The sequence below is a fragment of the Cyclopterus lumpus genome, chromosome 12, assembly GCF_009769545.1.
Source record: "Cyclopterus lumpus isolate fCycLum1 chromosome 12, fCycLum1.pri, whole genome shotgun sequence".
Taxonomy (NCBI): Eukaryota; Metazoa; Chordata; class Actinopteri; order Perciformes; family Cyclopteridae; genus Cyclopterus; species Cyclopterus lumpus.
Genome location: NC_046977.1, coordinates 6844186 through 6859090, shown reverse-complemented (window position 1 = coordinate 6859090; position 14905 = coordinate 6844186). Strand labels below are relative to the sequence as shown.

The 14905-nt window shown below is 41.7% G+C and overlaps 1 protein-coding gene across 1 annotated transcript in view; it reads right to left on the bottom strand.

Moving 5' to 3' along the window:
* The window catches only part of LOC117740574 (potassium/sodium hyperpolarization-activated cyclic nucleotide-gated channel 1), a 59888-nt gene that overhangs the window by 24986 nt on the left and 19997 nt on the right, over positions 1–14905 (bottom strand). Inside the window, exon 3 of the mRNA XM_034547059.1 lies at positions 6580–6741. Coding sequence (XP_034402950.1) covers positions 6580–6741 — 162 coding nt within the window. The remainder of the gene's footprint in view (positions 1–6579; positions 6742–14905) is intronic.

Below are 14905 nucleotides of genomic sequence, written 5' to 3'. Positions count from 1 at the left end.
AGCTTTATTAACAAATAGGGTCCAGTTGCTTTGTATTGGCAGCTGTTTTTTTCTACAATATACACTGTAAAGGAATATTTGCAGAAGAAATATGTCGTTTTTTTGTCGTATTTTACAACGCATACATATTGTCTATGTTGAGGAAATATGACAATATTTCTCCAGTCCTGCTTCCTTACACTGGTTACTTGTTGCCTTAAGAGTTTATTTTAATATATCATTGATTATGCACAAAGCAAGAGAGAGGCCTTGTTCCCAGTTATCCATCAGATCTCTTATTGCTCTTCCTACACCCTGAGGTCCTTGGATGCATCCTTCATTGTTATTCCAAGGTCCAGATTCAGACATAAAGGTGATGGAGCCATTGCAGCTTCTAGTCTGTGGGATGACCTGCCTGCGGTCTCATCTTTCAAATCACTCTAAAAAACAACACTTTTATAGAGTTGCTTTCCTGTTTTATGACATTTATTTTATTTTACTCTCAATGTTTTTGTGTGTTTTGGTCTGGCTTTTAGTTCATTTCGTCTTTTTGTGTAAATCTTTTAAAAATGTGTTCGGTTTTTATTGTAAAGCTATTGTAAAGTTTTGAAAGGTGCTATATAAATAGAGTTAAATAGATTTGTATTGACACACACACACACACACACAATTTGTGAGGTCATGAGCCCGAGGTGTCATTTCACATGTATACATTTAGCATGTGGTTGAATTAATGGGCAACACAGCAGAATGTTTGTGTTTGCATGGAAAAGCAGTGACTTGTAGTTTTGCCGGATGAAGACCGATAAGCCGGGTGACTCACCGCACCTTTTGCTATTTGTCCTTGTATGCGTAGGTAAACAGACTGCATGAGGGTGCCATCTAATCCTCTTCTCGTACAAGTTATAGGGCTGGGGATTTGTACGTCATATGTCTGCTGTTTGCTTATAGATAGAGCATAATGATGCGGGCGCTATTTTGGGGCACACGTCGGTGCATATTATTAAATGAAGATCTAAAAAGGAGCAGGTAAAAATGCTCTTGAGAATATTCAGGATGTTTCCATCCGCCCACTTAAAGCAGCAAAACATCATGTTAATGGTAATGCGTTGTTAAAGTATAACTTTATTTTTTTTGACGATTTAATACAGAAGTCACTAAGATTTTGTTGTGGACAATTCATAACAGGCACAAAGGAATGTGTTGGCGTCAGTGTCTGAATGACATTCGATAACCAGCGTTTTCTGCATGGTCTGCCACTGAAGCCGCCAGAGCCAAAAGGAATCAATACACATATGTAAGCAATACATTAGCAATCATTATATCCGTTATAGTTAAAACGGCAGCTCTTGCAATTGACGCCAACATGTGAGACTTTGTTTTAGTGTTTTAGTTAATGGATATTTTTACAAGCTATCGAATCAGAGTATTTATTCATCGTTCATCGCTCCAGCAACATTTCGTCAAAAGGACAGTAAAGTTTCATGTTTGGGGCAACGCTACAGGTTATGTGGCGTGTTGTCGAGGGTTCTTGCGAGACGAAAAAACATTGGAGGAGGGGATAGAAAGACATTTAAACTAACTGTTTGTGATTTTACATCTCAGATAAGCAGGTGTGTAAAATGTCCCGACACTTGAGACATGATGAATGATGATTGTTAACGAAGAATGTTGCTGCAACGCCTTTTACTTTGAAGTTCAAGTCTTTAAGTTTATCTCTAGATCGCCTTTCAACAGCAGACGTCGAGAAAAATAACAAGTGAAAGACATGAAAAGCAGATATCAAGAATTATCCAAAATAAAAAGACATCATCAGACAAGAGTCTCTTAAATGTAGGCAGGCTGACTACGAACCAGATTTTACATTTGATTGGACGCCAGTAGAAAGGAAACTTAGACCTTTTGGGGGAGTCGATTGAAAGCATCATCACTGGTTATATTTTGTCTGTTTAAATTAGTAATCAAAGAACAAATGTGTATTTTCCGGCACTATGTAAAAAGTGACAGATTTATATTTAGTTTCTTTCTTGACTTGTTCTTTGGGAATAGTGAGTCATTGCAGTATTACCACCAGAAAATGCAGCTTCTACTTTTTTTCCCCTCCTATTCTCTATAATCCCCTTGATTTTAATAAATGCCGCTAACATTATTCAGAGTTGTACATTTATTGAGGCTCTAGAGGCAGACAAACAAGTGACCTCAGCTATACTGCATATTCGTCTCTCAGTAGCTCTGCCTTCTGTTTTTAAGTACACGTGAATTCACTTTATGATCACATGCGTTACCACTAACCTCAAATATCACTTCAAAGTTTTCTATAAAAATGTCATGTTACAGAAGATGGGTCTGGTTGAGTGAGCGGGACGGCATTACGATGCTTCACCACCAGTGTTGAGTGTTGACCCAGAGGTGCCGGTTGTTGTTGCTACCAACGAGTAATTATGAGCATAACAGGACGTAATGTACAGGCTTTGACCCCTCCACAAATAACACAAATTAGTGTTGTTACTGATCTGTGCTATGAGCAGGAAAATACACCACCTTTCATATTGTTGGGAAAGAATGTTAATCTTTGGAATGTGTGTGCATGTGTGGTTTTTTTAGTTTTTGTGTACGTTTTGATGACAAATGTAATAATTTTGTATTTATGTTCATGTTTAATTCCAGGTAAATGCTGCCCTTTAAGCACACACATCCGCATTAACTGGTAATAATTAATTACTCAATCACATAACTCTCTAAAATCCGGCAAGCTGTCCAACGCAAAGGGGGTGGGGGGTGGGGGGGAAACTGTGATGCACAATGTTCATTTTCAATTACGTAATCCAACTACAAGCTGTTCTCCCTGGGCGTGCACAGAAGGTACAACAGTCTTTGAACACATAAGCGAGGAAGTGCAGGGGTCTGCTGGCCTGCATGAGCAGCAAACTGGAAGTTGGCAAGAAAAGCACTCGCATATCGCATCTCAGTGGGAAGGTCGAGCTTCTTTTGGTCGCATGTGCTTTCAGCCCTTTTGATGAATTAAGCTTTCTACAGTTTTCTTCTGTTATTGTTTTTTTTTCTCGTCTCCCATGCTTTCCCGAGGGTCTTTAATGGTGTGGCAACTAATGATTATTTTAATCAATATTAACAATTATTCTTCCCAATTATTTTCTTGTATTGATTGATTGATTTCTATGAAAAATGTCAGAAAATAGTGAAAAATGACTAGAATTTCTTGAATGTCTTATTTTATCACACCGACTGTCTAATATCGTTTTCTTTTTCTTTTTAGCGTAATAAATAACTGACCTGTGTCACCTAGGTTAAAGCCTTACTTTCTCTCAAAGGTTATGAATTCATACAACAACAAGAGTGACATACTCAGGAGCGAGGTGACTTATTATTTTTTCTTTTGGTGTCCGATCATGCTCAACCAAGTATGCAGCGGGCCACGCCCACTGAGCACACCCGAAATCAGAAAGATTAAATGAAAATGATTATTGCATTTACATATAACACAAGTGATCTTGTCAAATTTAAAACTCAGCACCACTGTTTTAGAGTGCTGTCCTTAGCAAAGATGCTTGACATTTTGACAATTGAGATGGAAATACTCCCACGTTTGAATAAACAAAGAGATTCCCAGACGAGTGATTGAAATCCCTGACTGTAATATCAGCAAAGAACAACCCACCCAACAATGTCAACCAACAAAATGTACCAAATAATTAACCAGGGGAGCCACAGCTGTTTGCATCAGGGTAAAAATAGCGTGCTCGGATTGAACCAATGTGTTGTCATGTCGAGGAAAAAGGCCTGAAAGAGGTATACGAGAAGTTTGATTAATTCATTAAATCTGGACTGAGCCCTATGCTCTTGGAAGTGACTCATCTAGAGGTCGGGAAGAAAGAGATGGAAAGCTAGTGGGTGGTCCCGAGGCTGAAGGGTAGTTATGCATGGTTAGGCCAAGCCTTTCTGTTTTTCGCTTTCGTCTGTCTTCCGATATCTGTCAGCCGCCATCATCTCTCAGAGAGACTTCAAGCCTCGGCAGGCTGCTGCTCAGCTGTCTGTCTCTTTAATACGAGACCTGGACAGGAACAGTGAGCACTCACAAAACACACGTGGTCCTCCGTGCTCCTAAACACATATCTTTACCCTGAACATGCAGACAAAAGGAACATCCCATCACCCTCTCGGCAGCATTATCTTGTCTGGTGATTAAGTAAATGCAGCCTCTAAAGAGTAGGAAGCTACTCTCAGGCCATTAGTCGAGAAGATAACGGTCCTACACCCGGTGCTGCACCACTCAGCTGTATCTGTAGTCCTCGTCGGCCCCACTCTTCCTCTCGCGGCTGGAGACGGAAAGTACCAATCCGGCAGAAACTAAACATGACGCAATCTGAATTAAAAAGCAGTCATTCTTTGGCCGCTGAAAGACACGACCGTCGAAGGCAACATTCACCTGGCAGGCCCGGAGAATCGCATCATATTTTGATACCAAAACAGGAAATATAGTATCAAGATGTTGAGCCTATAAACACTAATGCATTGCGATGGTGTGAGAAGAGGAATCTCACTTGTGGGCAGGGCTTTTCACTTTGGATTTGCCAGAGCGCAGTCAGCACACGGGCCTCCACTTCTGAGAGGATCCACTGGGATGAGATTCCACAAATTGCTCATTCTACCACATCACAGTCAGTAGACACGATGTTATCTGCTGACGTCCCACAGGACAACGATTTTGCTTCCAATATGTCTCATTTAGGCAACCGACACTGGAATCCATCAATTATTTTTGGGATTATTATTTGCGTTTCACACGCCTAGGGCAAGTGTTCAGACATCACAACGACAGAGGAGGAATCAAAACATGAATATGTATCCAAATTAAAATGCCTGATTGATTTCTGTATTGTTTGTTTACATTTTATTAGCAGATTTTGTTCAGACTGTTGAACTTGGATTGGATTTACTTTGTGTCAGGTGGGAGACTTTTTTTCGCTGGACACTTATATGCACAGGAAGTTGTACAAAAAGCATTTAAAAGTAAGCACCCGAAGCAACATCGGCATAGATTAATGAGATATATGGTAATCCTAATCCAAGACATTGTGAAACTGCTGAGATTTGAAAGCATTATTGTCCCTTCCCGAACAGACACACTCTGTGAGGTTCTATATATAGGTCTGCTAGTCTCAGCTGCAGTCTGAACCTGTCACGAGAAACTTCATATCTGCGAGGAGCAAGAGACGTCTTTGTAATGTTGTTTCGACACACTGCATATAAATGATTCCGGTTTAATTTTACCAGTCGTCGCAGCTGTTTTTAGTCGCCTATAAGCATCCAGCAAACAGGTATCCTACAGTACATCAGCTCTTTTCTACTGAGGCCCTTTTTGCTAATCCTCAGCTATGGCTATAGATTTTGACAGTGCGAATGACCCTGCCACACAGGGGGCAGCCAATTAGCCACCTACGTGATCCTCATTTTGGATCGATTTGCATACAAGAAAGGGGAATATATCCGTTTCATTGTGAGCGAGGGGGGCCAACACGCAGCACAAGTGCAAAGAGACGTGTACGGCTAAGCTCAGTGATTACGAGTTAATATGCAGCCAGAGTAATGTTGATCAATGGAAAGCGTGAAAAACATCTGCGGTGCTGCAGTACACGAGGGAGCAGATCGCCCATGTACATAGTCATTAGCAAGGAGGAATTGTGACACGATATCACTGCAAATAGATTTTTGGTTCAAACACAGAAGGATAATGCCTGTTTGGGACTAATAACACATGTTGGTGAGGCATTGGGCTCAGTTGGGCTTCTCACTGCCTTAAAGTACATAGACGAGCTGGATACAGGGTAGTGATGCTGAGGAAAGCTGGCATTTGCACCTCCAGCCCGATGCCTCCGAGCAGTCAGTGTGCATGTGGAGTGTAGAAATGTTTTGTCAGCGAGAGGGAGATGAGAGGGCAGGAGAGTTCCCCGGGCGAGCATTTACAATCAGCATTACCCAGGAGGCCCGCACACACTCCTCCTACATCACATTGCTCGGAGATGAGCAACCACAGTCCGTTTGACCCCAACTCAGAGAGAGAGGTGGATGAAGCTGAAAACGCAGTTACAGAAAAAGCACAGAGACGGGAGACAAACCCCAGAGATCTCAAACATGGAGGTTTTTGCATTTGGGATATGGGGAGGCCAGAAATTTGAAGAAAAAACAAGGTTTGGTAAAAGTGTGTAAATACTATGAAACAATGAACAGAAAAAGGCAGCACATTGCTGTTACAGTACCATTGGCAGTCACACACTGTACAGTAGTAGTATTATAAGTAGTCTACCTGCCTCTTTAAGCTAGGTTTCTTTGTCATTCTGTAAATATACCTGTCTACATCTTACCATATAATCAAAAAACTGCCTGCTCTTACATTTCTCTCCTCATACTGTACTGTGATACCATGACTGACTATTGTCCTACACTGCAACACAAGAACCACGCCTTTTATTGCCATGCTTTTAGTACAATATCATGCATGTAGCCATGAAAATGCAAAAGCCCTTTAATTGACAGCAAGTGCCCAAAAATAACAAACAAAAGAGAAGAGCGTGTAATACTTACAACCATACCGTTTAGGGACACCCAACAGTCAGGGGGGAAGTCTTGGAGGAGAGGCACCAGATACTGGAGGCAGCCATCCCAGTGACACAGAAGCAGCATCATCCCTATCAAATTAAATATTCTTACCACTGCACTAGCCAGGTCATAGGTCATATGGAAAATCTGCCAGAGAGAGAGAGAAAAAGAAAGAAAGGAGAGAGATCTCAGTCAGATATGTTTAGTGTCCCCTTTGTTGTTATATCATACAAGTACATAAACACAAAGCAGGCAACGCAGACACACAGTGGTTCACATTTAGATCAGTTAGCGAAACATCACATGCATTGGTATTTCAGAGACACAAAAATATGTTTTTTTTTCTTTTTAAAAGATAAAAAAGATACTTAAAACGGTCCCAAAAGTACAAAGTCCCCTTTGAAGTGGAGGGCATGGTGTGCCTGTTTGGTCACCAGAGAATTTGGTCACCACCAGTGTGTGTGTGTGTGTGTGTGCATCTACCAAAGCTTCATAATTCAACATGGCTGCTGTCCAAAATAAACTGAGCAATGAAGGCAACACACACATAGAGCACAGAGAAGGGAATGAAATACTGAATGATAAAGGGGGTGCGTACACCTGCAATAACCAGCCGGTGTGTGTGTTTAAATGCCCTGACTGCCGGTGTGGTTATTTCATCAGAGCAGGACATCTCAGAATAGAAAGCCATCAGCAGGGTGAGTAAGCATATGTGCAACGTGAAGCGGCTTCATTCGGGTTCGTTCTGGGCGAAGAGAATTGACTCACGGGCGGTCGGTTGCAGCACTAATTCTTTATTAGTATTAGCATGAGAAAGCCATTACTTATTTCCAGGTTAGTTATTCCATAATCACCATGACACTGACGCTCAATTTCTCCTTTGAAAAAAAGTTAAATATGGAAGAAAAAAAAAAGATTGCCGATTTCTGGTTTGGTGGGTTTTGCATAATAAACCTGCGCAATTTGCCAATTTGTTGAATGGAAGACTTCAATAATTAGTATCTATTTTTAAGTTTATGGCTCTCCGATCTCTGTAAACTGCTCATTCAGTAATGGCAATTTAATTGGGCCTCAGGGTATGTTTTTCCTACAGTAGTGATAACAAGTTTGAAGAGTTTCAAAGTTGTGAAAGAAAGTACAATCTAGTTATGGAAGTGATACAATTATGCCGGACTTTAATAGGGAGGTAAAAAAGATCACACAATATGCACATCTGTGTCTAATTATGATCAATTCAAATTAATAAGAGCAGCACTTTGTTACATAAAACAGTTATGTTGTCTAATAAAGCATATTTTACTCCTCCAATCTTTGTTTTGGCATTACCTGCCTTTCATGTTTCTCCTCAGTTCTATTTCTGGCTTATATACTTCAGAATTTGGTAAAAATACGGTCCACTTTTAACCAAATTGCAAGGGCTACTTACTTCCTCCTCTCATGGAGTGCAATCACTCCCGAAAAGAAAGAGAGCCTGAGCATGGACTTCATGTTTTGCTGACATGTAATCTGGCATAATTGTAACCCCCCACACACACACACACCAAATCCAGGTGGTTTAAAAGCTCTTTGAATCCACATCTCTCCACGCCGGTCTATTGTGTCTGTCCTCTAACCTTTCTGCACAAAGGACAGCGTCCACACACGGAACAGATGAGAGAACAAGAGGCCGAGCTGATGCTCAGATCCCTCTATGGTTCAACTCGTCCACAGGGAGATACAGTGCACTAAAATTAGCCTCTAGCTTACAGGACGGCTGTCTCAATGCACCCAGTATCTCTTCTGCTGCCTACATCTTTATTCTTAATATAGCAGAACTCTCTCTCCCTCTGTTGGGTGTGTGTGTGTGTCTGTGTGTGTGTGTGCGTCTTCACTTCATTATAGTTTGGTGATATAATAGGAAAGAACAGGGCAAGACAAAGAGAGCACGGGGGGGAGAGAAAAGCAAAGACAGAAAGGTGACTAATAAAGGTATACGTTCTTGGAGGAAGCTGGTAAACAGGAAGTAGCTCTTTGGTCCTTCTTTGAATTGCAAATGATTCACACCAGGCAGATTGTCTGCACTTTCCTTTCCCAACTAATGCATAATCAAAAAAAAACACAACAAAAGAGCGAGTGTGGGGGGGGTGATAAGGTGACGTGCGTGAAGGTTGCGGGGAGGTTTTACAAATTCCCAGGGACCATTTTCACTTTGCTGGGGAGCCTCTGCGACCTCGGGGTCACGCTGAGTCACAGAGGACAGAGAGGAAACATTGTTAACAAACTCATTAACGCAATGTGGGATTTGTTTGGGTTTGTGTTTCATGGGCACCCGGCTTGAAAAGTCTGCTAGTGGCAGCAGGGAAGCCACAAGGTATTATGCTATTAATAGAGTTCTATAATAATATAGGCTCCTGGTGTAGATCACTGGTCAGGTCACAGGCTTATACAGGATAACCTTCTTGGGGATGAATTTGAACTATTTGGAGCTGTGATGTGCTGCAGTGGTTACCGACCGCTGAAATAACACTCAATTAGGACAACAACGCCATTTAACACTTTATTTGTGATATTGCAAAGAATATCATGAATATGGGACACTTTTATGAGCGCTTGAAAACGCTCATAAATGAGCGCTTGAAAACGCTTGAAAGTGTGACTTAAAGCTATCTAGCTACATCTAAACTAATAGCTAGAATAGAGTACACTTGTGAACTCTGGCCCTGGAAATACACTGCAACCTACACTTATTTTTATTTATTATTAATTCATCTGGTAATTACTCTTGTTTTGTATGACCAACTGTCCAAAATCCAAATATATTGAATTTACAATGATGAAAACAGAGAGTAGGCAGTTAATCCTCACAATTTGGAAGGTGGAACAAGCTAATGTTTGACCAAATGTGTTTTCTTTAAACATTACAAAGGATTATTATATAGTTGCTGATTCCCTTTCTGCCGAATAGCTTAAGGTTGTGGCGCAGCATGGCATAGAGAGCTCGCCAACTGACATGTAAATAGTAGAGAGTGCATTTTTTTAAAAGGGGTTTCGGGGCTTCTGATTGGTTGCAGAACCCGCCTGTCATACTCTCTGAGTTTGGTTGTCTGTGTGTGCAGAAGCAGCATTAGCACAAGCTTACTCTGTGTTCCGTCACGCAGGACCCTGATTCCCTTTGAATGTGGTCTGATGTGTGGTCGGGCTGTTCCTTCATCAATTTATTGATTTGATTTTGTGACTGTCACCCTCTTGTTGTATTGATCCACTTTGATTCAAAGACCAGCCCGGCCTGTACAATACTGCATCTCTATTTCCCCGGTGCTGTGTTTGTGAATTTGCATGATTGTGCCCATGTGCACACAGGTTGAGACGGGTTTTGTGAAATCCTAAACCACCTGCTCACGTTGCAATCACATAGGAGAGGAAGGCGGTGACATATTCAGAACAACGTCCCTGAAGTTAGGCACGACAATCGACCAAGCCGCGCGTGTCCTCTCAGCCACGATACGCTCTCGTTAACCTGCGCGACACGAGGAAATAGGTAGCGCTGACCGAGAGCCAAAAGCATCGCCATTACTCTCGGTTGGCTTCGGCGAAATATGGGCTTAGAATTAAGTGCATTAAGATTAAATTTGACCGGCGAGAGGGCAGGGGCATAGGTCAGCATAATCCTCTAATACAGAAGAGACGAACAGCCAAGATGTGATGTGATAGCTGCACAAGGTTACACGCTGGTCAGCCGGCGCGGCGCTCATTCACATTTGTCATCCCATTCTTTCATCGGTACGGCGCGGTAGAGTAGACGAGGAGTGTGACGTCAACCTGTGAGGCGTGTTTACATACCCCAATAAACAGACTTTATAATTACGTGGAGACCAAAACTTAGTCTGTGTGTTGCAGTGTGTGAATGAAAATCCCAGAGGTGATCCGACACGGTCAGGTTCAATGCATGTACTTTTAAGGCTGAGGCATGTATGTACTGAATCTAACATGCAGGGAAAAGAGCATGCAGGAGAATTACTCCTCATCAAGCTGTGGGCCTTAAACACGCAATTAGAAAGTGTTCTTTATGCATCTTCAAATTGGACATGAGTGACCTCTGTTTGAGGTTAGTGAGGATTAGCGAGGGACTAATTTGAGGGGATTAAAGCCACCACTGGCTATTACATTGAGGGATGACAAAACTGCTTCCAGGCAAATCTGGAATTCTCCTGCTTAACATAGTCTTGTAAATCTCCTTCTGGATCTCTCTTGGTGTTGCTTAATCACAAAATTACAGTGGAACTTGGATTTGAAAAATCATATCGTCATGTAATGGGAACTCGGTGGGATTTAGCAAATCTCACGTTTTCCTCCTTCGTCTTTTTCTTCTTCTTTATATCAGAAAAAGCTGTTGCCGTTAAAAAGTGAACTTCTAAAACAACAACAACAACTCCTGAAGACAAAGACCTAGCAGACGTTTTCTCCCCTTAAGAAAAGCAGCACGCTGGAAATAATTACAATGTACATGTCTGTAATGCCCTATGCACAATCATGCTGATATATGTATAGCTCAGCACTATATGAACATAAATAGAGTTGACGTTATTTCATTGCCTCAGGCTGCATGCTGTACACTCAGAGAAGCTAATCAGTCTGCAAATCTGTCTACAATGCAGACTAGAATAGACCAGACTACAGAGGCAGAGCAGAGAAGATGCATGAAAATATGTCCATCAGCTTTATACATGAAACTCCTCGAGCCACGAGACTGCTGTGTGAAGACGGTTGTTCCTGCAGCAGTAACATTTAGGTAATGAGGCCCAACAGTCATTTGTAGCCAGAGACTTAATTAAAAAGGCAGGTGGTGATCAATGGGAGCTTTACGAAGGCAGACAACAAGTAGTGAGCGATTAATGTAACAAGGGACCGGTCATTATTTCTTTACTGCATGCACAGTTCACCGTGGCATGATATCCAAGGAAGTAGTAGTAAGCTCAAGAAGTAGTAAGAAGTAAGCAGGCCGCTTTCAGAGTGGACTATTATGATAGTAATATGAACTACTGTCTAATACTGTATACACTGTCTAATCTGTGGTCATGTAGGAAGAAAGACTGACAATGTTTCCTCTAAAATGTAGTGGATTAGAAGTATAAAGTATAAATACCTCAAAATTGAATTGTAGTTATACAATCAGCACAGCACAATGTACCTAGCCTAACTTAATTAAATACAAAATAAAAAACTTCTTTGTCCCTGCCGTCGTCTGTTCCACTCATTCGTCTTGTTTATTTGGATCCATTTAAAGTTGTTGAAACCTGTTAAACAACATTTGACAAGCACTCCAATGTAAGAGTATTTCTTCCACAGACCATAAAACATTGATATCACTGCACTAATGAGCCTCAAAGAATAGCGTTGAAGCGATAACCTCACATTACGGCAACATCTAACTGCTCATAACACGTTGAAGTGTCAGCCGCAGTTGGCTTTCGTTAAAAGTCTCTCATTTAATAGCCAGCTCGCAAAACACTAATGAATCAATAAATTGGACTCGTCGGATTTTTTTGGGTATGCTGCTCTTGTTTTTGTTTTATTTATTAACACACTGCTAACGTCAAGGACTCAAAAATCCCAACTTAATGCGAAGGTGTGGGATAAAACTAGAATGCAGGTGAGGTGTTGTCTTGGGTGACACCGTTCTTTACCGGATTGGCCCCGTATACCAAGCATCAATCAGTGCGTGCGAGTCGGCCCCCGTGGCAATGTGTCAATCACAAGTTCAAATAAAGACTCCTTCCTGCCCGAGCAGCTCGTCCCTGTGGGAGTTCAGCCGCTCTGTTTTTCCACCGTTTCTGGGTCCGTCAGCAGAACTCTCCGGTTCTTCCACTAATCACATCACACTGTACTGCGAGCGCATAGCTGCCTTGCCCGCTGTCTCACCCGCTCCGCGTCTATTTTAGGTCGTGTGAGCGTGATAACCTCAACAGCACTGTTCTGCCATAATCTGCGCTCAACCATTCAGAGCTGCGTTGGCAGCGGCGGCATGCTTTAGGGCAGAAGCTCACGCAGCTGCAGGGTGTCTCACTTATGTGCTTTTCTGCATGGACTTCATTGGTGGATTGTGGAAGGACACCGTGTCTCCTCTTTCAGTATTTAGATGTTGTCACTCCACACGGTGTGCTCACCGAAATAATGTGTCCAATGTGGGGATTAATGTACGCGGTTAATTTATGCACATTCTTTTAGAAAATGTCTTTAAATGCTTTCAGTGTGCTCTGTGTGGGGAAAGAAAGGCTCAGTGTGCGTCGCGGGAACAAGCAAATGTATTTATGGACGAGGAGGAGTTTGAATGTTCTATTGATTTGTACCTGTAACCTGAGCAGCGGGAACAAAATAAAAATAAAAAAACACATGTACACATGGCTAATAACTCAAACAAACAGAAGCACCGATGCATTGATAACTCTACGTTCCAAACAGAACATTTCTGAGAAAACTAGTGAATATGTTGGGACTTATTGTTCAAAAACTTGCCAGTAGGCTCAACGACAACTCTTTTCAAACGTGCCCCCCCCCCCCCACATGCAAGTCTCAAGTCTTTGACCGAGGACACTGATTTGATTCCTGGAATGATGTTGTCAGATGTCAGTCAATGATGGAAGAGACAAGGAGCTGAGGTAACGGAGAGGCATGCTACATCGATCCAAGACGCTGCTGCCCGCCTTCCTCAAGCAGAAACTGATTAACTCTGGAAAATATTCAGAAAGATGCACAATAACAAGGAGTTTGAACTCAGTCAACCTGACCTTCCAGTTTGTTACACAGAACCGCCCGAGGAGCCGCCATTAGTGAACACAACACCGACAGATCCTCCCCCTTTGAGTCGATATGGTGAACTTGGAAATGTTCCACATCAAGTAGCAATGGAGAAACTTCATGTTTCCTTTTGGAGCTTTGTTTCTGGTCACCTGTTTGAGCTCTACCAACACCTGAGGAACATATCAGACTCTTTAGCAGATGAATGCTCCACTTTGTTCACGTAATGAGAGTGAACCAAAACAACTGGTGGTTACCAGACGGCTAAACAATGAGCTGAAACTCACTATAAGGCTTTGTTAAGATGAGGGGAGCTCCGTATTCAGGTGATAGGTCTCTGTGGAGTTCATCACTATGAGTGACCCCATTCGCTTTATGCTAAGCTAAGCTATGCTAATTGCCTCCCGGCTCTCGCTCTATACGTAACACATACACATAAGAGATATATATATCGAATTTTGCATCTAACTCTCTGCAAAACATTTTCCAGCCATTTTTGGGCATTAAAGAGTTCAAGTATCACAATTTAAATTGGTTGTACTGCTTGTGGGGACATTGTTATTTTGTGGTTTTAAACAAGGCTTTAGTATCACAAACACAAAACGTATACTGCAGGAAGAGAGAAAGAAAGACGAGTGTCGAGATGCTGTTTCCTCTTCTAAATGTCATGGAGCACAGAGACAGGAGGTTGTGCTAAGAAGGCCGTCAGGGAAGATTAGCGCCCATGTGAAGGCCGGAGGGATTTGACTGCATTGCACAGGGTGACCTGCTGTGTCCAAGCAAACATCAGCAAGATGGACCTTAAGACCACATTTTGCAGCGGGAGGGGCAAAATATGGAGATGGCATCGTAGTATGATTTTAGACTTGTGAATGATCAAAATGCATATTTGTTCATATATTAACGCAATTGATCCTTTCTGTTTTCTGTGGCCTGCAAACACAACTCATGACGGCTCCGATAGAAGCTATGTTTTCTTCTTTGCATAATGTGGGAAAATATATAAATATATATATATATATATATATATATATATATATATATATATATATATATATATATATATATATACTGTAGTAAAACATTAAGTGCTATATAACTATATAGCAATGCAGTACTGTAAATACACAGCCATATGGGGCAGATATTCTAAGCAGTCATGTAACCCAGAGTGGAGATACAACACATTATCTGGTCTCGCATACCTCTCACTGTGTTGGCTGTAGCATCACGAGTAGCCACACTTGATATGCTACATCTAATCTGCGCTGTTGTCACAAACGGACATCCATAATAACACTTCTATGATGTAATAATAGCTCATTGCTGTACGAGACGATACCAATTGTTCATATTAACAGCTAGACTTCCATAGATGAACACAGCTGACGTTACGACAGATGGATGAAGGGTGCTTCGGTAAATCCATCCGCGACGACATTAACTCTTGGGAAGTGAGAGTAGACGAGCCCTAAATGCTTCGCTGGTTACAAATTAATTACATTTTGCGCAAGACATCATTACAGGATGTGCCTGC